This window comes from Amphiprion ocellaris, chromosome 23, assembly GCF_022539595.1.
Source record: "Amphiprion ocellaris isolate individual 3 ecotype Okinawa chromosome 23, ASM2253959v1, whole genome shotgun sequence".
Classification (NCBI taxonomy): Eukaryota; Metazoa; Chordata; class Actinopteri; family Pomacentridae; genus Amphiprion; species Amphiprion ocellaris.
The window spans coordinates 8,594,771-8,622,688 of record NC_072788.1 but is presented as its reverse complement, the minus strand read 5'-3'; the positions used below and the strand labels follow the sequence as shown (position 1 = coordinate 8,622,688).

General features: G+C 38.4%; 1 protein-coding gene across 2 annotated transcripts; it reads right to left on the bottom strand.

Moving 5' to 3' along the window:
* Positions 1-370: 370 nt before the first annotated feature.
* LOC111567545 (B-cell scaffold protein with ankyrin repeats-like) lies at positions 371-27,918 on the bottom strand. Of its 2 annotated transcripts, none has more exons than XM_055007871.1 (17): positions 27,797-27,918; positions 27,132-27,224; positions 26,468-26,863; positions 23,858-24,000; positions 23,627-23,765; positions 23,384-23,526; positions 22,025-22,139; positions 21,096-21,292; positions 13,479-13,542; positions 13,007-13,222; positions 11,204-11,263; positions 5,639-5,781; positions 1,780-1,843; positions 1,550-1,579; positions 1,228-1,307; positions 1,101-1,135; positions 371-1,014 (listed from the first exon to the last, which is right to left on the bottom strand). In XM_055007871.1, the coding sequence occupies exons 2-16, from the start codon at positions 27,142-27,144 to the stop codon at positions 1,103-1,105; spliced, it is 1,836 nt and encodes a 611-aa protein (XP_054863846.1). In that variant the 5' UTR covers positions 27,145-27,224; positions 27,797-27,918; the 3' UTR covers positions 371-1,014; positions 1,101-1,102. The 2 variants fall into 2 exon arrangements, with proteins under 2 accessions (XP_054863846.1, XP_023124505.2); XM_023268737.2 differs by having other exon boundaries at positions 13,007-13,204.

Sequence of the window (27,918 nt, the reverse complement as noted above, 5' to 3'; positions counted from 1 at the left end):
ACAGGCAGGCCTGTACCAACAAACTGGTGTCTGTGTGTGTGTGTGAGAAAGAACGTGTGCATTTGTGCCAGTTCCTGAATAGTTTGCACATGACAGCAAATTTAGATTTTTGACAAGTGTATAGAGTCAATGTTGATCATTCAGAAGTCCAGAACAAAGCGATTCTCCCACAAATCACCTTTAATTTAACCCTCCCGTTTCTATATTTATCCCAGCGAGCCGCCTTATACTTCTGCACGTTTCGTTTTCCTCCCATGGTGCTTAATTTGCAGATTAATCCTGACGTTTCTTGGCTGACGCAAGTATCTGTGACCAACACACCAAACACATGCTTCCTGTTTGCAACCAAGCACTGCAAGAAGCCCCTTCACTGATGTTCTCACCTTCTGCGTGAGCGTTTTTACTTTCCGTTTACATTCTCAAACATGTATGGATGCAGTTTTTTTCCATTGCTTGCCTCCCAGCCAACAGGAGGTCAGCAGGTGCTTCTGTGCTCACCAGATGTCTCGGTTTTTTCAGCCCCAGCCCTGTGATGGGTATATTTAGAGATATGGCGCCCTCTTGAGGGTAAATTCTTGGAGAATTTATTTATTTTCCCTTGAGCACTGACACGTGACAATCAATCTTGCCAGGTAAAATGACATAGATTTTATTCTGCTCGACTTTTTAAATCCTGATTCACTTTAAAATTGCTGTAAATATTAAAAAGCTCAGCATAGAGATAAAAAAGAACCCTTTTTAGGTAGTTTAATCTTCGAAATTACAGAAAGTAGTAGCAGTAGACACCCATTTCACAAAATTAGGATTGAAAGGTGCTGAAAAAGTGCATTTGTATCCATATGCTGCATTTTACATGTAAGTTTATCATCAACATTTATCATTTTGCTTCTTAATAGGCTGAAAAATAAAACAAAGATAATAATACAAGTTTTAAAAGGAACACATTTTGTTATTTAATCAGATTAGATGTGGTACATTTGGTGAAGTAATGGGATCTTTGTTGGGTGATGGAGCCTGGAAATAAGACAAATGTAACAAATGGGATGAGCTTGACAGCTTTAGATTCAGAAAGTGTTATTTTAGGTTATTTTAACACTCACCTTCATCGTTTGTCGGCTTTCCGAAAGAAATATGACTGTAAGATAGATTGATAGGATGCGAGTCATTATTGTATGTTTGTGCACATTCATACATTTATGCAAATTTTCACAAGTGAGGTAAACTTACCTGCTGTCCTTTCAGTGGCTTGCTGTAAAAATCCGACTCCGCTGGTTGGCTTCCTCTCCGACTTTCATTCACCGCAACACCTGGGGGGGAAATGATCCAACATGCACTGCTGAACGGAGAATTGTTCAGTAAAGGAAAATAAAGAACTCTCATTTAGTGCTAGTGAAACTCACGAGATCAAAACACAGCGCTATGGATTTGATTAAATAACGCTTCCCCGAGGATTAATTCCCCGCCAGTGCAACCGGGACTGGAGAAACTACAAAGGCATGCAAACACAGGTTTCTTCTGTGCACTCTGAGATAAGTTTTTAAAGACTCACTTGGCGCCTGATGAACGATGTTGATTTTATCTGTGGGGAGAGAAGACTTTCTGAGCCGTTTACAGTACACAGTTTAATACAGCCATTTGTAATGTGGCTATTTGTCCCAGTTACCTGCGCTGCATAATATTTGTTCTCGTGTTAAAGTTCCAGGAAAACTAAAGTCTGTGGAGCCTCTCTGTGATGACAGCAAAGTTTAGTCCACATATCCAGTCTGGAGGAATATTTACCATATACACTGTCATCATCCGCTCTGTTGTTGATGATACTGGCTCTCAGATGACTCAACTTCTCCTGCAGAGACAAAGATCAGCGCTTTAATATTAGACTCACATACAGAAAGCAGTGGGTTACTTACGCACTCTGAGATTTTCATGATTTATCTGTGTTGTGTTCGCACAGGCTGGGAAAAAAAGAGCAGACCGAGGTTTTTCTGCTCGGTCATAAATCTTTTGGTGCCTTCATGGAGGTCCAAATAATATCTAAATAATGCAGCAACAGAGCTGAATAAAAGAGCGAAGGAACCCAAAAATATAGCATTCATTACTCCTCTGCATGTATATATAATTTCATATGCAGATTTACATACTATTTAAAGCGCATATATATATATATATTATTTTTCATGTACTGTTAAAGATTAAATCATCGTTGTCTTGATAATGCAGTATTTTGTTGGTGCCATAGACTGCATATAATGAAAACATACCCTGCTGTATCGTCTATTTTACTCTAAATGGGACCATAATCAATAACATGAACACCATGCTGTATTGAAGGAGAGTTGAAACCAGCAGTGGAGACCATGAACTTGTTAGGAAAATGTTTACTGAGTTGACAGATCAAATGAGAAGTGGGCTCATTTTCTCATAGACTTCTATACAATCAGACGTTGTCCCCTGCTGGCTGTTAGTGAGAATGCAGGTTAAAAGGCCAGTTTATGGTTTCTGTCTGACCAATGCAGACTGAAAGGCTGTACTTTTGCACTTAATTTTGTGATTTATTCTTGAAGTTAGGGTGGATATAACACAGGACTTCTGGAGAACTTGCAGTTTCCCACTGTGTTTTGATCTCCGTTGACAGAAGGCATGTACAAATCTAAGTACCTCCATCGTTTAGCAGCGGCTACTTCAATTACAGCTCTTTTAATCATGAATTAATGAGTAGATGAACTGAGAATCTTCTCATACAGTCTCTCCTCATAACAGGCATTTATGTAAAACACCATTTGTTTATGCAGTCGGGGCGTTGGTAGTGTGGATAGTGGATGCAGACTTACATTTTGGTTTTTGAGAGGATTTCACGTGGGTTTGGGTGGATGATGAAACTTAAGTCATATTTACCTTAACAGACACGCAAATGCAGAAATCATTTGACTTTACAGTGGAAATACTCTGCCTTCGCCTTTCATACCTGGAAGCCACATTCAGCTTTTAGATATAAACTATGGACATGCAGAATTGTTTGCACCAGACAGTGATTTCTCTCCTGAAATCCTGAGATGGCTTCATTTAAATAGCTGTTCTAAAGAGGTAAAACTATTAATATTTCTCCTAAAAAAGCTTTTAAAGTGTTCAAAAGTTCCAAATATCAACACATATTTACTTTGCAGATATTTTTTTCTTCTCTGTTACATTATTCATCTCAAAAACATTCATCCTGTGACTCTGTAGAAGGACCGGACCCACTCAACTAAGCTGTATAAATACATATTTAACCCTTGTGTGTCCTATGGGTCAAACTGACCTGTTTTAAAGTTTGAAAATGTGGGAAAAAAAACATTTTCACAGATAAACGTCTGATGTCCACATGTTCAACATTTTTGGGAAATTTTTGAACATTTTTGGTGGAAAAAAGAAATGTTCCTTAAGAACATTCACAAAAATCATTCAAAATCCAGCAAATTTCGCTGGATTTTGGTTGATTTTTTTGTGAATGTTCTTAAAGAAAATATTAGCAGCTTTACTGATATACATGTAATCACTTTAGTTATTTTTAGGATCTTTTTGGAAGATTTTTAATAATTTTTTAAAAAATTTAGAATTTTCTGGCCAAATTTCGGGGATTTTTTAAAAAAATAAAACTTTTAAGGGAAACCTTTAAGGAATTATTGGATTTTTTTTGCAAATTTTCAGACATTTGGGGAATTTTTTTGCTGAATTTAGGGACTTTTCTAAATGAAGACAGCAGGAGGGTTAAACTACATAAAATCCAATTACTTATCGCAGAGGCCATGCTACATTATGAGAACTTTATTTTTTAAAATTTAAGTACATTTTGGTGATAATACTGAATACAAAACCTCTTCTAGTGATGGAATGTCATATTACTTTGACTTTAAGTCAAATCTGTGAATACTGTCTCCACCACGGTCACATTTTTCCTCTGTGTTTCTAGTGTTCGTAGTGTTTCGTAGTGTTAGACTGCTGTTTCCCAGTCTGTCTGATGCACAGCAGACCAGACGGTATGTGTTGTCTCAGCAGGAAATGCACAGGTGTTACTAATAACATTAACAATGTGTCCCGGTTAGACCTGTCACACTACCAGGACCCTGAAACCAAAGCAGCTAAATGGAATTGCCCCATCATTCATTTTATTATTTCCTACTGTGACGTGTCAAAACGTCAGCTGTAAGAAAAGACAGATGGAGGCCCAGCACCTCAGAGTAAATTAACATTCATATTAACAACGGCAGCCTACTGTCATGGTCCTGTTTTCTTCTCGCCTTTTTGAGGCGTTTGCCCTGCTGTCAGTTCTAACGTCTCCTGTCACAGCAGAGCGTCTATTCCCTCTCTGCCCAGCAGGTGTCCTCAGCTCCTTCTGCTGCTCCAGAGTCACCTGATAATGACCTGCCTGCACACCTGTCCCTCACTTGAACCACTTATGGAGCTCATGCAGACACATTCTCGCTTTAATTTCGTTTTTTACACGAGGAACAACTGGAAATGATTTTTGCATCACCACCACAGCACGCATCTTGTTTTAGTGTCCACACAACAGACTTGTCACAGCAAAGATTTAACAAATTCATTTCAAATATGTATAACATATAAAAGATTTTTATTTATAGCCCTTTTTTTTAACGTGACAGAAATCTTGCCCTTTTCGCAGTCAAAAGCAAAAGCATTTATTACTTAATAATGGTAGTGAAATTAATACAGCTGATCAATTACTGAAGAATACACAGTTTAAAATAAATTTTTAAAAAAAACATAGCCATAAAAAATTATGAAAAAATGTGTCATATTTTGGCAGGTGGAGTGCCCAAAAATACTGTAAAAAAAAGGAAGACAATTATTTTCACAAAGATTTTCCTTAATTACAATAAATTGTATAGCCTAATTTTAAAGTTTTATAATTAGATTGATTAAAAACTGTATTTTGGCTGAACACCACTGTGTATAGATACTATTAACTGATGAAAACACAACCATTGAACATCTGTGTTGTGAAACATCTGTGTTTATACATATCTCTCATCTTACAGGCAAATCTAAATAAAACTACATGACATATATGTTTTCTGTTAATCATAACTAGTTGTATCTAACATAGAAATATATTTACTGTATTTAGTTTGTATTTAACACATAAGTTTAACTATTAAAGAAAATATGTGTAGAATTATCATGAATTTTCTAATTCTTCTTTTCAGTCTTTCTATGTCAAAAAAATGTCAGTTTTCTCTAAAAAAATCTGTGAAATATTCAATTACAGATTCTTACATGTTAGTTCACAGTTTATTTTTGTGATTTTATTGATATTTTTGTGTATTTCAAAAAAACAAACAGTAAAATCAAAAGCACACATTCTGTAAAAGTTCGTGTTTTTTGTTTTTGACATATTTTGTGCTCTCTGGCTTGCCGTACAGCTCTCAGAATCTGTGGTCCATCACTTCTTTCTTTCTCCTCTCTAGGTGAACCTGAAATAATGAGTCTTTCTTCAGATCAATGGTCGTTGCACAGCACCAACATACTGTGTGTCATTAACAACAGATGTTATATTCAGGTTTAGTCTTGCATGCTCCTCCATTCAGATCCCTTCATGTGTGTGTGTGTGTGTGTGTTCACAGTGTGTGGTTCCTCCTACCTGCTGCCTGCCGTCCACGGTCCTCTCAGCAGCACCATCCACGGTGAGTAAACCTGACTTCCTTCTCTGCTCAACGAGCTGCCGAACTCTGTTCGGCTCAAAGGTGTCATAGGTGGAACTTTTTCTGTCTTCCCGACCGCGTGCTGCAACGAACAACAGCTCCATAAACACATCTGCTGCTTTCAATGATCTGGAAATCAGACACATTTTCCACATTTTTACCACCAGGCACCACAAAAAATTCCCTAAACAAGCCATGACAAGTCAACAAGGTGGACTTAATGTATAATGACATGAATTCAGTTGTTCATTTTCTGCTTTGAAAAAGACAGAAACAGGAAAAGACAATTTGTAATGCCTCAGGTGGTCTTCAGTGAATGTTTTTAACGGTGATTTTTATGAACAATTTACTGTTTACGGTACAGGTTTCCCTGTTTTTTTGTAAAATTACAGGTAATTAGAGAAGTTACAGAAAAAAGTAATAATTTACATGTTAACTATAAAAAAACAGACCTCTAACTGTAAATAAATGTCCACAGCAAAATATATAGGCTTCTTATTGGTAATCCTGTCTTTTACAGCATTTGACCATAACATTACACTATTTTACTGTATTTAAATTACAATAAATAAATAGAATTTTCTATTACTTGAAAGACAAATGGTACAAGACTTTTTTTAAATTGTCATTTTACAATTATTCTGTGTTTTGTTAAATCAAATATAATATGTAGTAAAATTAAAAAAAAGTATTAATTTACACGTTAACTGAATAAAAAGTCTGGCTAAAATTGTAAATAATGTCCACATTAAAAATTTGTAAATCTATGAAATCACATAGTTTTACCTTCAGCTAAAAATATCATTGTTTTACAGATATTTGTCACTATTTTAAAGAAATAAATATGTATATTAAGGACTTCTTTGTTTTTCTAATTTTCCCTTTTGTGTAAAATTATTGATAATATTTCATAAAATCAAAGAAAAAAAGCAATAATTTACACATTTATGTATTTTTAAAAAGGCCAAAACTGTAAATATTATCCACAACAAAAATCAGTATTTTCAAAATTGACTGTCATTCTTTTACAGTGTGAGTCTCTAAAATCACACGATTTTATGGTCAGTTAAAAATATTATTATTTTACAGATATTTGCCATTATTTTAAAGAAATAAATATGTATATTCAGGACTGAAAAATGTTTTTTTGAATATTTTTTTTTCAAATTTTCCCTTTTGTGTCAAATTACTGATAATATCTAGTAAAATCAAAGAAAAAAGCAATAATTCACATGTTTATGTATTTTTTAAAAAAATGATACAACCAAAATTGTACATATTATCCACAACAAAAATCTGTTTCTTCACAAATAGACAGTCGTTCTTTCACATTGTAAGTCTGTAAAATCGCACGGTTTTATGGTCAGCTAAAAATATAATTATTTTACAGATATTTGTCATTGTTTTAAAGAAATGAATATGTATATTAAGGACTGAAAAATGTTTTTTTAAGTATTTTTTTCCTAATTTTCCTTGTATCAAATTACTGATAATATTTATTGAAATTAAAGAGAAAAAAGCAATAATTCACATGTTTACGTTTTTTTTTAAAACGGCCAAAACTGTAAATATTTTCCACAACAAAAATCTGTATCTTCACAAATAGACAATCGTTCTTTTACATTGTAATTCTAAAATCACACGGTTTTATGGTCAGTTAAAAATATAATTTTTTTTTAACAGATATTTGCTGCTGTTTGACAGAAAAAAATATGTATTTGAAGGATTATTAAATTACAAATATCAGTGTAAATTTACATGTTAACCCTAAAATACATACCTAAGCTGTAAATAATGTACACATAAAAAATCATCTAAAAAAATGCTTTATTTTACAAATATATGCTGTTAAGTTTCAGCTTTTTATAGCCTTTTAACGTTACAGTATTTTATCTATTTTTTTCACATTATTTTTCTAGCACCCTTGCTGCCAGATTTTTACTATTTTTTTATTATTATTATTTTTTACAGATTTGATTTTATTTCTTTTTTATTGCAGAGCGCTTAGGATTGTCTGGCACTGTGAGCTTGTGCTGCACATCTGTAACGTCAGCGAGTCTTGTGGATTATAAGTAATTTTCTGGGTGACTGTGATGATCTATGGACCTGTCATTCAGTGTCACCAGCAGAACAGTGAGGCAGATAAATGGCTTTGTATCTCTGCAGGTGCTCCGTTTAGTTCTTTCTCTCTCCAGCACACGGCTTTTGTTTAAATGTGCTACCTGCTCATTTTATTGCCTTTTTTTACCGTTTGTGTGCCCATTACTTTGCTGCTATAATGACTCATTTCCCCACGGTGATCACTACAGTTTTAATTAATTTAGTAGCACACCACAAATTATTTAAGAGTGTCACCATTAATTCAGAAGGTAATTCCAACAGGAAACCTTAGGAAAGTAGTCAGCAAAAATCACCAGCATGGTAAAAATCCTGCTCTTGTGGTGAGTATCTGTAGATTTCAAAGTGCTAATACTAATCATGGGGAAATCAAGGCCACTTTTTGGAAGAAGCAGGACAGATTTGACCTCATATTCTGTTTGTTCGTTTTCTTTGTTTCAGAATCAAAGACTGCAAATGTCTTGTCATGCCTGAACGTCACAAGCGAAAACACAGAACCTTTTTAAGCTTCGTGCATTAGCTTGCAGGTGACAACTTTGTCAAGGCTGAGAGAACAACCCCTGATGATATGCTGCATATCATCAGATTATCTCAGCGTGGGCTTGGAGGTTTTTAGCAGAAAGGCTGCACCACTAACTGAGAGCAGGAGTCTGAAAGATGCAGATGTTTATCTTAACAGAAAGCTGCTACTGAGCATTAAAATCTCTGAGGTCTGGATGTGTTAGTTAGTCCTACGAGATCAGGGGTGTCAAACTCATCTTAGTACAGGGTCCACATACAGCCCAGTTTGATCTCAAGTGGGTTGGACCAGTAAAATCAGAGCATAATAACCTATAAATAAACACAACTGCAAATTTTTCCTTTGTTTTAGTGCAAAATAAAGTACTTTCTGAATATGTTCACATTACAGGGACCATCTTTTTTACAAAACATCATGAACAATCTGAGATTTGTTAAGAAAAACTAGTTCAATTTCAACAACATTCAGCCTCAGTTTATCATTTACACATTGCAACTTCCAGATCACAGAGTGTTTACAAAGGAACAAAACATTTAGTCACAGGTATCTGGAACTGAACAATACAGTGTTTTACTTTAAAAAAGACAAAAAACAACAAAAACAAGACAAAATGTTACAAAAATGAGACACAGAACGACAAAAGCAAGAAACAAAATGACAAAAAATGACACAAATGACACAAAACAATACAAAAGAGACAAAAAAGTTACAAAGCGACAAAAAAAATTGACACAAGCGAGACAAAAAATGACAAAAGCGAGAAACAAAATGACAAAAATGACACCCAAAACAATGAATAAAGCAAAACACAAAATGACAAAAATGAGACAAAAAACACAAGCTGGAAAAAAAGGAACACAAAATGACAAAAACATGAGAAAAGCAATAAAAGTCAGACAGAAAAAGACAAAAAAACTCCAACAAAAACAAGACAAAATACTACAAAAATGAGACACAAAATGACAAAAGCAAGAAACAAAATGACAAAAAATGAGACAAATGACACAAAACAATACAAAAGAGACAAAAAAGTTACAACGCGACAAAAAAAATTGACACAAGCGAGACAAAAAATGACAAAAGCAAGAAACAAAATGACAAAAATGACACCCAAAACAATGAATAAAGCAAAACACAAAATGACAAAAATGAGACAAAAAACACAAGCTGGAAAAAAAAGGAACACAAAACGACAAAAACATGTGAAAAACGATAAAAGTCAGATAGAAAAAGACAAAACAACAAAAACAAGACAAAATACTACAAAAATGAGACACAAAATGACAAAAGAGCAATCTAGTATTTTACTTTATGATCAAAACATCTTGTCATGGTCTAGGAATTTTTTTAAACTTATAGATTTATAAATTTACAAATTGCAGCTAATGTCTTCTCTGTAATTTTTGCACTTTACAAAGTCATCCTGCGGGCTGGATTGAACCCTCCGGCAGGCCGGTTTTGGCCCGTGGGCCGCATGTTTGCCCCCCCTGTACTAAATCATTCACTTCACTAACAGTATCAGGAAAACGCTGCAAAATCACCCCACTTACAATCAACTGATTCTTATTTAAAATCTTGATTTGAAACAATGCAATTAGCAACTCACAAAGGCTGCAGTTTGGGATACACATTATGCAGAATGTCTGACGTAGACTTAAACTAACATGTCAGTGGTTTTACATATTTAGATACAGTCTCACTTACTGAGCACTGCTGAACTAAAGCTTGACTGTAAAGAATTATGCCGCAAATCTGTTCTCAAACTGTCTGTTCAAAATTTCATCACAGATGCATCAATGCTTAAATTACACTTTGATGGTTTGACTGGTCAAAATGTAGCTGATGCAGATAGGTGCATATTAATTAAATTAAAAGTTTTGAGGGGGAAAATGACACTTAGAATGAAACTGCTAACTTGGCTAGAGCTTTTCTATAAGGAAAAATAAACCAAAAGAAAATCTTGTTCGCACACCAGCTCACCTACAACTTCAATTAAACACTCTAAAACTGCTCTATGCTACACAGTGGCAAGTTTTAATAGTGAAACCCTGGAGGTCTGATTTTGCCATGGGCTTATTTATCTCAGGATCTGTCTTCCAGCACATAAAACACACAATATGAACCTGTTGGCAAGATTAAAAAAAAAAAATCTGATATGCACTGAAGGGTCCGTTGCATTTTATGATGTTTTTGGGTATAATCTAAAACTGAAAAGTAACTGTAGTTGTCGCAGTAAAGATACTTTAACCCTCGTGTCGTCCTGCGGGTCAAAATTGACCCGTTTTAAAGTTTGAAAATGTGGGGGAAAAAAAATATTTTCACAGTGAAACTTCTGATGTTCACATTTTCAACATTTTTGGGAAATCTTTCAACATTTTTTGGTGGAAAAAAGAAATGTTAAAAATGTTTCTTAAGAACATTCAAAAAAAAATCAACCAAAATCCAGCAAATTTCACTGGATTTTGGTTGATTTTTTTGTGAATGTTCTTAAAGAAACTATTAGAGGTTTTACTGATATATATGTAATCACTTTAGATGTTTTAAAGATTTTTCTGGAAGATTTTTACTCATTTTTTGAAAATATTTACAAGAGTTTTCTTGCCAAATTTGGGGTATTTTTATTTTATTTTTTAAAATCAAACTTTTAAGGGAAACTTTTAAGGAATTATTGGAATTTTCTTCCTGAAGGTTTTGCAAATTTTCAGAAATTTGGGGAATTCTTTTGCTGAATTTTTGTATTTTTTTCAGACAAGGAAACAATATTTTTTGGTGGCCGTAAATGAAGACAACAGGAGGGTTAAGTTTGTAGCAGTACTAGACCAGTGTAATACACTTTGATGAGGTTTGACATTAATGAAAAACGTACCTTGTTTAGTGGGAAGTGAATAGAGATCAGCATCACTCTGTAGCGTCTTCTGCTGGAACACTGAACACAGAGCAGCTTCCGGTAAGATCATCATCATAACAAAATAGTGCACAATAATTACTTCTATTTAGCATATTATATTTACTATTAGTAGCATTTAGCACAATATATTTACTATTACTAGCATTTAGCACATTATATTTACTATTACTAGCATTTGGCATATTATATTTACTATTACTAGAGGGATTCATGTCAGGGCTCATTCTACGATGTTCTTTATTTTGCCCCTGCATTTTAACTTTCCTCCCACAAGATGGAGCCATGAACTAAATTTAATTAACCCACTGACTGAAGAGTGTGAAGAATGAGTAGAAAAACATAATGCAACAACAACACTTATTACTGGTTTAGAGATTAAAAATATGATGGAATCTGAAACTATGCACAAAATTACTAAAAAAAAAAAGAAGGTGCATATTAGAAGTTAAAATCTTGATTTCTGCCAGAAAGGACCCATGTTGAGCTCTGGAGTGAATTATCCACCCTGAACGATGCTGTTGGTTTAGTGGTGAGCGCTCAGAATGAAAGGCTGCACTGTTCAGCTGTCAGAGGCAGCAGGGCTGCGGCTGTGTGACCGACCGCGGATTAAAATTCAACATCCACACCCTGGAAGATAATCCCACCTCTGACTACTTCCTCCGAGACAGCATCTCCCTTTTCCACTTGGTGTTCAAACCCTGCCTGGCTCATAATACAATCCCTGGCTCTATGGCTTCACTCAAGCTGGCCGTGCAGTTTACATGTTCAGTAATTCCTCCCTATAGGGTTGGATTTCATTCACGTTTCGGTCTCATTGAGCTCGAGATGTTGCCGCTAACAAAAGCAGAGTCCTCATTATTTCCACTTGTGCAGCATCTTCCAATAACTGGCTCCTCGCCTAATCCTCCACCAAGCCTCATCTCTCCTCTCACATCTCTCACTGCGGCAGTGGGAGTGAGGAGCAAAATGTGATCCTTGTGTGGTTTGAAGCTCCACTGTCTCAATAGATGGAAACCTCAAAATCCCTCTAACTTCTCTTGCGCGCTCTGGGGACAAGGACGATGGAAAACATGTGTAATGACTTATTCTGGCTGACTTGGCCTTGGTTGGGCCAAGATTGGTTGCAGATGGCAGCCCGGTAGTTCTCTTCTATTACTGAGGGGACGGTTGGGATACAGATAGTTGTTTTGCTTTGTAAGCCCATTGGGGGAGAAGGTTGGCACACTGGATGCAAGCGAGCTCAATGAAAAGCCGCATAATGGGGCGAGAGTGTCTGCTGAGCATCTCGAATCATTTTTGTGTGTTTTGGATGCAAGTGAAAGAGAGGGACGAGTTGTAATATTTTCTGTGGGAATAACAATTAATTGCGGATGCATGTTTCACAGCTGTTTAATGATTTATGAGCCTTAATAATACCACTGACTTTTGGATGTTTCGTCTTCATGAAATATTCAAGCTGCTGAAATTGAACAGTTAGGGACTGTGGGCTGTCCACGGCTCTTTTCTCCATCCTCGCTTTTGTTTGTTTTTGCAACGGGGAACGACAATGTTCTTGTGGTTTATGGAATCAAAACAAACTCTATTCAGCAGCACTCCACTGACAATGGCAAATTCCAGGCACTACCTCCCTCCCACGTGAACTCCACTTCACATACTGTGCATAACTCAGCGTTTGTTTTTACTCCAGAATCACGTATCTGCAGCCGTGGAGCGAAGGGAGTAGAAGATGCAACAAAAGAGCAACAAGTCGCCACATGATACCTTGAGCGATGTACGGGGTTCCGCTCTCCTTCACCTGGGTGCTCTCGGGCCGAGGTGTGGGTGCTGGTGGGCGATTGGCAACGAGCACCGCTTTTGTGGAGTTCAGGAAGGTGTCATATTCATCATTCATCCCCAGTGGCGCGTACAGATCCTCATCCTCCCCCTCTTTATCCTCGCCGCCTTGCTGTTTCTGTACATCTGTGATGGAGAGATTCCCTAATGCACAAAGTGTTTACTGCACTATTGCCTCCTTGTCATAATGAAGTTCTGCATGCTGCTTTTGCTGCTGTCATTTCGCCGCTGATCGGAAGCTACATGATGTCCCCCCCCCACCCACCTATCAGCGAGGGGAAACTGTTCAGTGGTCGGAAATGAACGCAGCATAATGATGTGCTGGAGGAGGGGGGAAAAAACAATTCTATTACTGGCTTTCCCTTGTCCCCCTTCCACTTCCCATCAGTCCCACACTCACCTGCGTTGCACATCATTTCGTAGACACTGGAATCACCATTGTCCTCGCCTGAGTTCAACATATTCTGTAACAACAGAGAATGAAGAGATGTGGTTTACTCCTCTACCCAAATCACCTCAACATTCATTCAAAGAAAACTATGTTTCATCTGGGTTGTTGGAGATGGACATTTGCTATGCAACAGTAGATTTTCAGGCTAATCTCAATGCACTGCAGGCTTGTAGTCTTGGTAAAAATGTGAATTCATGCTTGGCTCGCTCACCACGCTGCTAATTTTCTCACCTGTATCCTACTTCCAAGGCATAAAAATGAAACCTGAAAGCACAGATGACTATCCAGCATCCTCTCTGTCATGCTGTAAGGCTGCTTTAATATTCAGCGTTTTCATGTCAGCTGTGACAAACATCCAGATTATTTATTGAGGCTTCTCGCTGCATCTGTTAGGACTTGTGGGAAGGCAATTTTCAGAGCTATAGCATGAATTACAGAGGTGTGAGGTGCACTGTAAGGCACGGCTGCTGAACAAAGCTGCCGCGGAACCGTCCTATCCGCTAATAGCATGCTGAGGGACAGGCAGGGGTATGATCAGGGTAATTAAGAAATCAGACAATCTTCCCCTTTCAGTCCAAACATATCATTTAGCGAGCGATTCAAGACCCTTGACTTGACGTCAGACTGCATCCATAATTAGACGCACGTACAGATGATAATTTACTGCCATATTTTGACTTCTGATCAGGAAAACTCATTTTATTTTAAGCCGAAATGTTAAAGATATATTTAGTAATATTTCCTCAGATATGGACTAACCACTATGTATTTCAGTTGTATTTTTTTCCACTGCTGCTCAGCTGTGTTGTAGATTTTGCATCCAGACAGATTGTGTCAACAAAATACTCAATCACAGTCCACATGATAACACCTCAGGATTATATTTGACTCCTTTTGTCACTTTAAGAGAATACTGTATAGTCTAAATTCAATAACAAAGTCCCCGGCAATAATATAAATCTGCAGGATATATGAGAAACAGCTCACTTGGTTCAAAATATCCTTCATATAACATGCCTTGCTGTGTGTGCTGTTTCCAGGCAACACAGCCAATCATGACTCAGTTACAATATTACTCTGTTCCTAGTATTGCAAATTACTTAAAGGCTGCCATGAATGCATTACTTAACAGTAGAGGGTCATCACAGGCCCAACAGGTAGAAGGGATGGGTTAATTACCGCCGCGTGAATATTGAATTTTAATAGTTGTATTCTGCACTTTAGCACAGTGTGGTATTTTCAGAGGTAATGTCTGGGCAGGGGAGGGGTATTTACTAACTGCGAATGCTAAATCATTTTACAGATGTCTGAAACTGCAGGAGCCCCAGGCATTCCAGACAAACTCAGTTTCACCGCCGCAGTCCAAGCAGCACTACCTCAGACAAAACAGCAGGCACGATTCAGTTCGAGGGAAAACAAATCTTGAGTGAATCTAGTGCAGCAGAAGGAGGGTAAATTTGTCTTTAGCAGCAGGCAAAATGGTCAATTCAGAAGCTGGCTGGTCTGAGCTCTCAGCACCACCATGCTCACTGTTTTTAGCGGTGGCAGGATGAATGGATTTGATGCACGGCAGATTGTAGAGCCATTGTGAACCCATCACACGAGAGCTGTGCACTTAAAATCCCACCAACTTGTGTTTTTTTGTGGCTTTTTCTTGGCAGAGGAAAATAAGAAGCGGTCAGCTCAGCAGGCAGATAAATACCTCACACTTCTGCAAAACTAATTCTTCTCATAAAGTGTTGTCTTCATAGTCAGCAGGAGACCAAGCATTCATTATTGAAGGCTGCTATAACAAGAGTGTGCAGGCTGCTCTTTAACACTTTGAGCTAATTGCGAGTGTCAGTCTGCTCACGATGCTAATGTGTCGCAGCTAGCTGTTTGGCACATTAGCATGCTATCCTTTGCTAATTAGCACTGAACATAACCTGCTGGGCCACAAAGGTCGACCTCGTTACGGAGCGAAAGGAAAAGTTACAAAGTCTCTGTGATTCATTGTGCGGCAAGCATGGATGAATACAATTTACAGACAGCAAGTTCACAAGCCATCAACTGGATGCTGAGAATATTCACTGGAAAGGTAAACACTTTGCTCAGCTGGTGACACTAGCATAGAAGTCTGTTGAAGGTCTTCAACTTCTCTACTGTCCATTAACGACTCTGCAACATTTTCTTGGCCATCCATCCAGTAGCTTTGGCATATTTGTGAGTATACCAGAGCAGTGGACCTACATTATCATTATCTGCTATAGTGACTGCTATATATTGGCAAAATGACACCATTTTGTTGGAATGAGTCTTTAGACTTGAACTTTTCTTGAACTAATTATATGTGCCATGTGGCTCTGTCTGGAAAAATAACTAAATCTAAGCTTAAGATTCAAGACTTTAATAAAACAGCTTAAAACAAAAACCTTTTAAACAGGTTTGCACTGAACAGATTCTGTTAAAAAACAAAAACAAAAAAAAAACTGCACCTCAGGACAACTACAAAGCTAGAATGACTCAACTCCATGAGGCATAGCAAGAATTTAGTGACTAATCGGTTGAGCTGCAGGCAGTGTTTACTTAGAACAGATTACACAGTGAGACAGGTTCAGAGGAAAAGAAAATCTAGTTGATTAATTCAACAAATGTAGCAAGTTGTTAGCAAGTTGTTGAAAGACACATTTGGCACGGTGAAGTATCTTTCTGGAGTTGATGTGCAGATTTGTGTGAAAAATGCAGTGTAGAGATTGCGAAAATGGAAGCAGTCAAATATCTGTCGTATGTGGAGCCATACTTCACGAAACTAAATTTTTTGTTAGTTCTCTCCGCTTCTAGCCATGGCTGTGCAGTTTCCATGGATGTACATGACTCTCTATTGAAGTGAAAAATGAGACCCGTATCATTCAAATGACAAACAAATCTCTGATGTTTCCATAACTGGACTATAGGAAGTCGGCTAATTTGGTTTGCTTGAATTTGGATAGGATTATACTGTAACCAAGCGCAGTATGCAAAAAATAAATAGCTCGTTGTAGTCTTTGGAGGGCCTTACAGTTGCAAACTATTCTGCATCTGAGAGTGCACAGTGAAATCTTGTTCTGGGAGCACCGAGTCCATGTAAATGCCAAGTGACACACAGCCAAATTTGTGACCCAGCATTAAAATATTAAATAAAGCCTGGGCGTGTTTGCGTTGATAATTGAGCAAGCACAATGCAGCAGTCAGAGGACAAAAACATTGTAGATAACAGCAGAGCATTTTTATATATTTGTATTCTAGTTATGCTCTCCCTGAATAATTCAGCTTTTCCCCTCTGGAGCAGTTCACAGCTAATTAACAAAGAAGTGTGGTGCCAGGGCAGACTAGTGGATCTGACGTAGGCCCTGTGAGTGATTTAGCCTGTGTATGAAGCAGGGGACCGATCCATCTAGGATTTATTGACAGAGTGCTGCTACACTGACGCCCAAATCACTGATGCATCATGGCTTGATTAATTGGAGGTGGGGGAAACACTGCAGATGAGTTAATGAAACTGCCATGCACCAAAAAAAAAAGGAACAAAACCTCACCCCGCAATCATGAGTCTTATAATTTCTCTAACACGTTACACAAGCACAGTATATGTATATTCTTTAGCTGTCAAGATGAATTCTAATTACCTTCCAAGAAAACCACAACGAAATGCTGGTGCATGTCGAATCTGTCTGCTTGGTTACATCTATAGGTTTGTTGAAGTCCCCGTGGAGAGACCTCTGTTTGACTTCATTGCTCCCCTGTCAGCTGAGCTGACTCGCTGCAGCCTTGCAAGGAGCGCTCACTAGAGCAATCTGATCAAACCTTGCTCGGTCTGCATTCACTCTCAATTAGCAGTGTTGCTAGGGGGATAAATGCATTTGCAACAGCTGTTGGAGTGTCTAAATTTCCCTCGAGGGGAATTCTCCACAGATTCACCCTCGGCATCAAAGAAAGTTAAAAGTTGTCGGTATTACAAGGGAAGGCTGAAGATGAGAGTGGAGAGATTTTCATATGAATGAATGAGCATCAAATAGCTGACATGTTACAAACCGATGGGCAGTAACATGTCAGGGACTCAACAGCTGCTACAAGCTTCAAGGCATTGCTCACACTTAGTTATAACTAGCCTACGGATAATTTGAGTTTGTCCAGGATTTTAGATATCTGTCAAAATCGGCATCCATTTGCAGAAAGCACTTTAGCTGAAGTTTTATACTCATAGTTACAAAGTCATTAAATGTGAGAGCTTCCATTATATGAGACTTTATACACTGATCAGGCATAACATATTGACGACCTGCCTAATATTGTGTTGGTCCCCCTTTTGCTTGCCAAAACAGCCCCGACCCATCGAGGCCTGGGCTCCACTAGACCCCTGAAGGTGTGCTGTGTTATCTGGCACCAAGATGTTAGCAGCAGATCCTTTAAAGTCCTGGAAGTTGTGAGGTGGAGCCTCCATGGATCCGATTTGTTTGACCAGCACATCCCACAGATGCTCGATTAGATTGAGATCTGGGGAATTTGGAGGCCAACACCTCAAACTCATTGTGCTCTTCAAACCATTCCTGAACAATTTTTGCTTTGTAGCATGCCGCATTGTCCTGCTGCAGGAGGCCACAGTCATCAGGGAATACAATTTCCATGAAAGGGTGTACATAGTCTGCAACAATGCTTAGGTGGTACATGTCAAAGTAACTTCCACATGGATGGCAGGACCCAAGGTTTCCCAGCAGAACATTGCCCAAAGCATCACACTGCCTCTGACGGCTTGCTTTCTTCCCATAGTGCATCTTGGTGCCATGTGTTCCTCTGGTAAGTGACGCACCCAGCCTTCCACATGATGTAAAAGAAAACATGATTCATCAGACCAGACCATCTTCTTCCATTGCTCCATGGTCCAGTTCTGAAGCTCACGTGCCCATTGTTGGCATTTTTGGCGGTGCACAGGGGTCAGCATGGGCACCATGGCACCAACAAACTGTGACGTACTGTTTTCTGACACCTTTCTGTCAGAACCAGCATCAACTTCATCAGCAATTTGAGCAACAGTAGCTCGTCTGTTTGATCCGACCACATGGGCCTTCACTCCACACATGCATCAATGAGCCTTAACCGCCCATGACCCTGCCGCAGGTTCACCACTTCCTTGGACCACTTTTGATAGATACTGACCCCTGCAGATCAGGAACACCCCACAAGAGCTGCAGTTTTGGAGATGCTCCAAATAGAGCCAACACTATTTGGCCCTTGTCAAACTCACTGCAAATCCTTGCATATTTTTCATGTATAAAAAATCCACTTTGAGGACAAAATGTTTACTTGCTGCCTAATATATCCAACCCACTAACAGGTACCATGATGAAGGGATAATCAATGATATTCACTTCACCTGTCAGTGGTCATAACGTTATGTCTGTCGGTAGTGTCGGTACTACTAACTACATTTCTTCTTTCATCTCAAGATTTTAGTGGTGCAGAGTAAAACTGTCTACAAAAACAGTTGTTTCTTCTCTTGATTGTCATCACAAATCTGCTTCTTGTCACTAGCGATGATCCTGGACATGCTGAATGACTTAGAATCTGCTGGTAGCACAGTCTCTGAACTTTTTGCTCAACCCTCCTATAATAGCTACTGTTCTTTTACAGATGTAAAATCTTGGTGAAGGACTGTTACTCATAATGAAGTATTTTGACATGGTGATATTGCTACTTTTAGTACACTTATTAGCTTCATGCCAGGAGCGAAATGAATAGATTAATGCCATACACCTGCAGCTAGTTACCTTTGTGCTAAGACTTGCATTTGGTAGAAACAGCTTGACTGTCTCTGTCCCAAGGTAGCCACATGGAAGCTTCACAGAGGTGATAAATTGACTTTTCTCTTTAGATTTTGTACAGATGTGATCTGTTGATCAGTGAGCTTTAGAGCTGAAGATAGGCGGATTATGTTACCTTGCTTGTTATACATAGAAGGAGCTTCTAGGTAGCACAAGCAATTACAGCCAAGGCTAAAATGGTAGAGCAGACTGTTGACTGTCTCAAAGAAGCAAGAGAGAAAAACAACACAACAATATACCAAAGATGTCACACATCCCCAAACCTTGCTTTTCATTTGAATCACTGGTGAGGGACAGTACCTAGACCTTTTTATACAGTCCAAAGCAGACACAGATACTTACAAACAGGATCAGAGATGTAACTTTTTCTTTTATCCATAAAAAGGTATCATGTCTAAGTGTAATATCTGGTTTAGTATTTTCTTTACACACTAAAAATGATGTGACGTTTTCAGTCTACCATTCAGGCTTTACTACTGGTGCATTATCTATTTCTTTAAAATGATAATCTCTTCACTGTCTAATGAAATTAGCATTAAAAGAACATTATGATACTAGTGTCCTTCCGGTTTATCGAATAAAGGTATGAGCATGCATGCAAGGGAGCTATTAAAGTTGGATTGCCTCTCATTAGCGAGAGAATGGCAAACGTGCCGCTCGGGCGTAAGAGTATCCACAAAGCAAAATGGGAGGTTGAGCAGGAAGAGGATCTCCATATTAACGTGAGAAAATGGCAGCCATTACACAAGGAAATCTCGACATTAGCAACTGAATTAATTGCTTGAATGTATGCAGACGGGCTGCGCTGTGAGGCACATTGTGCATGCATAAACAAACACAGCCTTTCTAGTCTCTGTGGGGGTGTTCCATTAGGAACCTCACAGGCCAAACATATTCAGGATGAGAGGAGGAGGGTTTACCATTCATCCACTAACCTGGCCACGAGCTGTAAAGACACTAGTTAGGAGGCGGTGAGGTCACTCCTGACACACAGGTCACTGTCGCTGCTTCCCACCTGTCTATTCTCTCCATTTTGTTCATTATTGATAAAGGACCATTTACTCATAGTTCTAGTGCTGTACTGACGTAGGTGAGAACAATCCTTAGTGCTGCTGTGAGATCTGAAGAGCAAAGGTGCATTCTGTCAGGAGCTACCTGAAAACTATGGAATTCCACTTAGCTGAAAGTCAGTTTTTGAGGACGACCTGCTCTAGTCAGATTCACACATATGCCATGTTCCTTCCATTTCTTAATGACGGACTTAACTGTACTACAAGGAATATTCAGTTTTTTGGATATCTCCTTGACTTATCCATTGGCTTCTGCTTTTCAACAACCTTTCACAGATTTTGTTCAAGTGTTCGTTTGTCTTCAACCAAGAGCATTGATTTTAGCCGTGACTGGACCTTCCGGATACAGATGTCACCATTTTAATAAATGTGTGACTTCTAGCACCGATTGGCGGCACCTGTGTTGAACTGTTAGTCACTTATGCAATGACTTATTCTACATTTTATGTTTTTATTGAACTGACATTGCTTTATAGAGATCTGTTTTTATTTTGACACGAAAGAATCTTTTTTGTAAGTTCTTGTCAAAAACGCCAATGGAAATTGATCATAATTCAATATTGAAAGCGCGATAAAAAAAAAGTTTCAATGGGAGAGAATACTTTTTATAGATAGTGTTGACAGTAAGAGTGGTAAATAGATGATCAGGAGGTAGTTACCAGCGTCTCTTTCAGTAAGACGTGAAGCTCTGTGTGGCCGTGGCTCTTGGCAATCTCAGTGGGAGTCTGTCCGTGGCGATTGGCCGTGTGCAATGCTCGGTCAGCACCTGGACACTGCAGTAGGAGGCTGGAGACGCTCCTGAATCCATACTGAGCAGCGAAGTGAAGGAGTGAGGGGACATCTGCATGATGGAGCTCTGCCGTGGACATTTGATCATTTTGATTAGGTGCGAGAAGGAATTCATATTAAGCCTAGTTACGACTGAAAATGAGCAGCTGCACATATATACACACAATAGTCCTTGAAAACAAACTCATATTACTTCCTTTCCAGGTAATAAGTCGAAGGTGATCCATTGCGATGTGGGCAATCTAACACATCCAGAGTCAAAGAAAGACGCCTTGGAGGCAGTTATTGACCTGTTTGTCATGGTAACATTTCCCTCTGCCCTTTTTAGCAGAGTTAAGGATCAATCTCAGTAGCTGATGAAGCCATCAATCTGCAGCATAATGAGCTGAGAAATACGCTTTTTTTTTTTTTTTTTTTACATAGTGGGTAATGTGCATCATGCAGGAACGTTTTCCAACTGTGAGCAGTAAGTTCAACTCACATTATTGCTTAAACACATGGTCAGAGGGAAAGAGGGAATTACCTTTAGCATAGCTGCAGCTTATATGTTATATTAAATACTTGAAGTAACGCTTAAAAATAATAGTCACCTGTAAGAATTTCCCATTTCATACATTTAGAGACAGATTAGATTTTCTGTTTCTGAGAGTACAAGTACTGCCAACAAAGATTTTCAGACGATTCTTGCTTATGTAACTCTAAAAGTAGAATTTAAAGAAAGCTGTACCTCCAAGTGTGATTACTCAGCGGATGTTTTTCAGTGTAAAAGTTCAGAGTAAGCAGTCCTACAGTGCCGTACCTCTTTCAGGTGTGTTTTCACTCTGCAGTCCCTGAAAGCCTCCGGTGGGCATCACCTCCAACAGCATGGAGGCCAACTTCTCATCCAGCTTGTCCACAGAGGACACCTGAAGAGCCTGAAATCCAGACACACTTTGAAAAGTTCAGTTGCAATGACAACTTTTATTTCTGAGCAACAAATACAAGGAAATTGCTAAAAAAAAATTAATAAAATGTTGGATTTGGTCAACAAATGAAAGCACCATCAAAAAAACACAACCCAGTGGGAGTGCTATTGGTGAAGAGGAGCAGTAAAAGTGCCAGTTTGAATTCAACCATCGCACTCATCAGAGTCCCGCCTTTGCTAGTCCAAGCTTTTATTTTGAAACTCTCTCTGCAAATTCTTCTTTTGGCATTGCTCAAGTTTACCTCTTCAGCAAAAGAGACCTAATCAAATCAAGTGTTTGTGGCTGGAAGAAGGTGGAAACCTGCTGCCTCTTCAGTTTCAGAAAGGCGACAGTAAACAGTGGCTCAAACAAACATCAGCAGAAACATACTCCTTCAATTTATCTCTTTTTTTTTAACATTTCTTTTGAGTGGATCGATTATAAGCAGTGTTTTAAGGCGGTGATTGACTAATTTCTATGACTGAGTTACATAACGATGAGTCACTAAGTAGCATAGCACATTTAAAGTGCCTCAGAAGGGTTACTTTAGTTCAGAAGAGAGAGAACAGAAGTGCATTCAAATGTGCTTCCTACATTACTAAATCAATGATTGACTGTAGTTATTTGAATAAATTTGCAAGTGTTATAACTTTGAAGTTCGAGGTGTGCTCACTGCTCATTTTATGCAAGCATATGTTAGGTTTGCTTTCTATTTTACAAAATAACCTCGACGAAATGAAGTAGAATATGAATGCGAATCTCTCTTGGCTCTGTTGTGAGCCAGAAAACGTATGAAAATTTAACAAGCTACCTTTAAATTTAATGGAATCTCACCACAAATTAATCAAAGAAAAAATAATCAAATTGAAGCAACAGAGATGAAGATCTTCAGAGCTTTTTGTCCTGGTATGAGTCAAAAAAAAACCCACTGGATCCTACATTTCCCATAAGGCAAATAATAGAATGTTTTTGTTAGACCAAATACCACCATCTTCTTACACTTCAAGCCACCATTTTTTAAAAAACAGGCTTCAAATATGTCGTTAGATGGTGTCATCAGGGTTCTTTCTCAGTCGTGCAAATGATTAGAAATCCCCTAGTGCCGTAATCACTGACCTTTGGGGGAACTAACAGTGGAATTACCTTTCATAAAATTGAGATAAGGCACAAAAACGACATGCGGAAAATCTGAGGCAGCCCTTTAATGACTTTACCTGACACATGAAATCTACAGGGTCTGCTACCCTCAACAGAAGGCAGGTGATCTCCTCCATGCTGCTGTAGTACTGCAACTGTGTGCTTTTCAGGGCCACTCCACCACTAAAAACAGTCACTTTTACATTCCCTGCTGGAAAATCTGCAAGAAATATGCAGAAATAATCAGAAAGTGGGGTAAAAGCATAACAGGGCTTCATTATTCTTCATCATACGTTCTTTATTTGGATTTTTTTGTTCACCTGGAGCACTGACACACAGGATTCGCTCGTTCCAGCGGACAGGCTTCAGTCTCAGCATCTGGTTTTCGCCACTAAATTCAACCTCAGCGTTGCTAGCGGCCGCCTCATTCCTCAAAAGAATGAAAACCTCCGCGGAGCTCTGCCAAACAGACGGTACAGTGGATTGCAGTGTAGTGGAGGTGCTTTGTGAATAAACGAAATGGCTCACTAGCGACTAGATGAGCGTCTCACCCCGCAGGGAACTCTGGGAGGAATGACCATTATGCTGGATCTGGCACTGTCAGTTCCAGTCGACTGTGTTTGTTCCGCCTTCTGCTCTGATCCTGATGGTCTACGTGTCAAGAGGTTGGCATTTGCTGCGGAGGCTGATACACCTGTAAAAGATGCACTGAATGTCAGAGTCATTATTATTGTTATGCACCAACAGTTTCTGCAAAAGTCTCATTTTAGTGAGTGCTTTCTGCATGTTAATTGCACTGCTCTGTGTATGGGCAATAATTTGTCCACCACTTTAGCCCAGGTTGATAAAATTTGCCAACATTGGAACTATTTTCTTCCTGCACAAATTTTTATTGACATTCATAGTCCCCAGAGAATGAATCATTACATTACACATTACCTCTGAGTACACCAAAACAATAACAAAATAGCAGTTATTGGACTCCAGTTCAATGAGCATGTTGGAATTGGAACAATTTTTTTGTTTGTTGTATGATTTTAACTAAAATCGCTCCCTTGAAAACATCCCTGCAAAAGGTTCTGTGGGTTTAAACTGTCCTAAAATTACTCTCTGACTGTTAAACAAACTGAAACTCTCTTGTAATTTGCATTTATTTGCAGTGTCTTCTGGTTGATTTGGTTTTATGGCAGTTCTAGAAACCAGCCATGCAGTGTGTTGTCTTTACTGGGGCTGTGCACTGTCAAACACCTATACATGTTTTGCATTTGAAAACAAACAGCATCATCCTGCATGAATAGCCCAGGTACTCCTGGGTTAAAATATGACTGCTCATGGGATCCTGGTTAGAACCACTTCACTATATCAGTGCAATGAAGTGATGAGGAGGCCTCTTGAATTTGCATGGCTCGCAATGAGTAATCAGTGGAGGCCAAATTTGCATCAAATGTTCCTCCTGCTCACACAGCTGTTTAAATACAGACCCACTGCTCCGCTTTATGATTTCATACAAATAGTGCAGAGGAAAAACAGGGAAGGAGGCCGAGGGTAATTGGCAGGGCAGATGAGGACATGTTTGAGAGACACACACTTTCAGCAAAAAGACGTCTCAGCAGCAGGTGCTCCAAAATATTAGGTGTCAATTTTCAACACACAATTCTCTTGAAAAAAAAGTCAGTAAACAGGCTTCCAAGATGCTGCTCGGGCATTTTCACAAATAATGAGCATTCTTTTCCACTTACATTTATGGCAGAGGACCAGCAAGAACATCTGAATTTTCTTTTTTTTATCCTGTTTCCTTGAAAAAAAAAAAGATGCTCAAGGGATCGACACGGTGACTGAAGTTCAATTTGTCATACAAGCAAATATTTGTTTCTGGTGGCAGAGGACTGGTCTTTGAATACAAAACAGCTGATTAATCAGTGCTGTGTAACTCCTTCTGAACTGATTTAGAATAATTATCACCGTAGGAGTGTTTCAAAGGGTATTTTTAAAGCGCATTTGGAATAATCAAGATTAATAAGTCAAGACTGCATTTTTAGAACACTAGACAGGATTTTGTTGGAAATAATACTTTTAAAATAAAAAAGAAACATTAAATATAAGCACAAAATCTCATATTTTATCGAATTGTAGGGAAACTGAGGTTGGATTTCACACCTGACTGGTTCATGAAATAAGGTTAGGGGCCTGTGAAGGATCTTTTAGGGCATTCAAGATGTCTCTAGTAAACAATACTAATAGTTCTGTTTCACTTTTAATCCATTCTGTGGATTTATTTTGCACTTTTACATTTATTTCTGTACTACATTCTTAACCCTCATGTCGTCCTGCGGGTCAAATTGACCCGTTTTAAAGTTTGAAAATGTGGGAAAAAATATATATTTTCACAGCAAAACTTCTGATGTCCACATTTTCAACCTTTTTGTGAAATCTTTGAACATTTTTTGGTGGAAAAAAAGAAATGTTAAAAATATTTCTTAAGAACATTCACAAAAAAATCAACCAAAATCCAGTGAAATTTGTGTGAATATTCTTGAAGAAATTATTTGAAGTTTTACTGATATATATGCAATCACTTTAGATATTTTTAGGATTTTTTGGAAGATTTTTACAAATTTAAAAAAAATATTTGCAAGAATCTTTGTGCTAAATTTGGGGGATTTTTTAAATAAAACTTTAAAGGATTTACTTTGATTTTTTTCCTGATGGTTTTACAAATTTTCAGAAATTTGGGGAATTTTTTTCTTGAATTCTTGGATTTTTTCAGACAAGGAAACAATATTTTTTGGTGCCCGTAAATGAGGACAAGAGGAGGGTTAAAAAGATGCATGAGTATAAGTTTATTTCTATACATTTGTTGCATATATTTCTGAGACTGTTCCACATGTTTGTATCATTTATTTCTATTTTATGTTATATGAAGATTAAAGATAGCCTATACAAGTCATTTTGCACATTTTTTTCCCATTATGGTGGATTTATTTGCACTTTTATCTGTATTTTTGTGCCACACGCTAAAAAAAATCTCACACGGCGCTCAAGATGCACAAGCACAGGTTTATTTCAAGACATATATTTCTTCGTTCTATTCTATGAAATGCAAGTAATTCTGCAAGTCACATCTGTAAATCTCCAGAAAAGTGTACAGCTTGGATCCCTACCTTTTCTCACAATGTCGGTCACAGTGGACAGGTACTCTGCAGCATCTTGTTCGCTGGAGATCTGCAGGCACTCGTCGCCGTTGAGGGGCACCAGCTCCAGCAGAGGGGTCAGAGAATCCACCCCGCACAGCAGCACCACCACATGGGCTGCCGGGCTCAAAACCCGGGCCAGGAAGAAGCGTCGCATCGGGCAGAAGCTCTCCAGCATGCCTTTAGAAAGGATCAGCAGCTTGCAGGTGTAGCGGGACAGCCTGAGGAAGTCGTCCCTCCGGCTGGACACCGTGGCGATGTCGTAGCAGCAGATCCCGGCCTCTGAGATGGAACCGGTGAAAAGGGACTGCAGGTAGGTCGCCCATTGCTTTGCCTCGGTCTCATAGATGATGAGCAGATCCTCAGCTACAAGAAAAAAGGCAAACTCTGCTCAGAGATGGGAAAAAATCCACAGTAACACTTTCATCTAATTGAAATATACATTAACAAACATAGAAGCATAACCTTGACATTTTTCACAGCTACAGTACCGATTTTAAGTACCAAATGTTGCTCTGAGCATCGCAAAGGATCATAAATCATCATATATTAAAACATTAATCATTTTCATTACCCAAGTAAAAATGTATGTAATAATGAGTTGATGAATAAATAATGCAGAGGGGTAGCTTACCTGTCTGGCTCATTTCTGCAGTGCTGCTTTGTGTGCAGGTCTCACTTCACTGAAACATGGAAAACAGCAGGAGCTCAGATAAGAGGAAGTTTCCTGCAACGCCAAAGCAGACAAAGACATCAAAGATAACTGGTGACAATGAACAAGTTAGGACATGTGATTTTGCGTTTCAAAAGATATACTACAGGAGTAGTTTGACTGCAGTGGTTCTGAGCAGCTTAATCAGTGAAAATAAACGTAAAATCTAAACTAACTGCGATTCGTCATGTATGTTTAGTTTTGCTCTGAAGCTGGCAGGTAAAAGTTGAAATATACTGAGAAAAAGCTCATGTTTATTAGCTGAAGAGGGCAGCACAGTAACACTAACATGCTCATCTTATACAGAATATTATTTCCATATTTCCAACAATGTAACTAGTCTAAAATTATGTTAAAAACCACAGCAGAGTAGGTATGTATATAAGCAAAGAATAAAACCACCAAATAACAAAGGTCACTGTGGAGCAGACAACAGGTGACCGGAAAGTGAAGCGCTTGAGACTTGACCGGAGTTTAATTAAGTCCGGGTGCAAAGCAGAGCAGTGGAACCTGAGGCGTGTTTAAACTAATGATCTGGTGTGAATGTCTGTAGAACAAGTGGAGATAAAAAGGATGTTCTGACCTACCATGCACTCTGCAGAAAATGTAGAACTCAGAGCTTCATTAACTGCCTCCACCTGCCAAACCAGTGACTCATAACACACAAGTGTCTCACTAATAGCAGTTTGCCGCCATTTATTTCCTTTGA

Excerpts from the sequence above, each read along its gene's own strand:
- LOC111567545 (XM_055007871.1), bottom strand. Across the intron at positions 1,308-1,549 it reads CATCGTTCATCAGGCGCCAA|GTGTTGCGGTGAATGAAAGT; the intron begins GTGAGTCTTTAA and ends TTTCCCCCCCAG. Across the intron at positions 1,136-1,227 it reads AGCCACTGAAAGGACAGCAG|TCATATTTCTTTCGGAAAGC; the intron begins GTAAGTTTACCT and ends TCTATCTTACAG.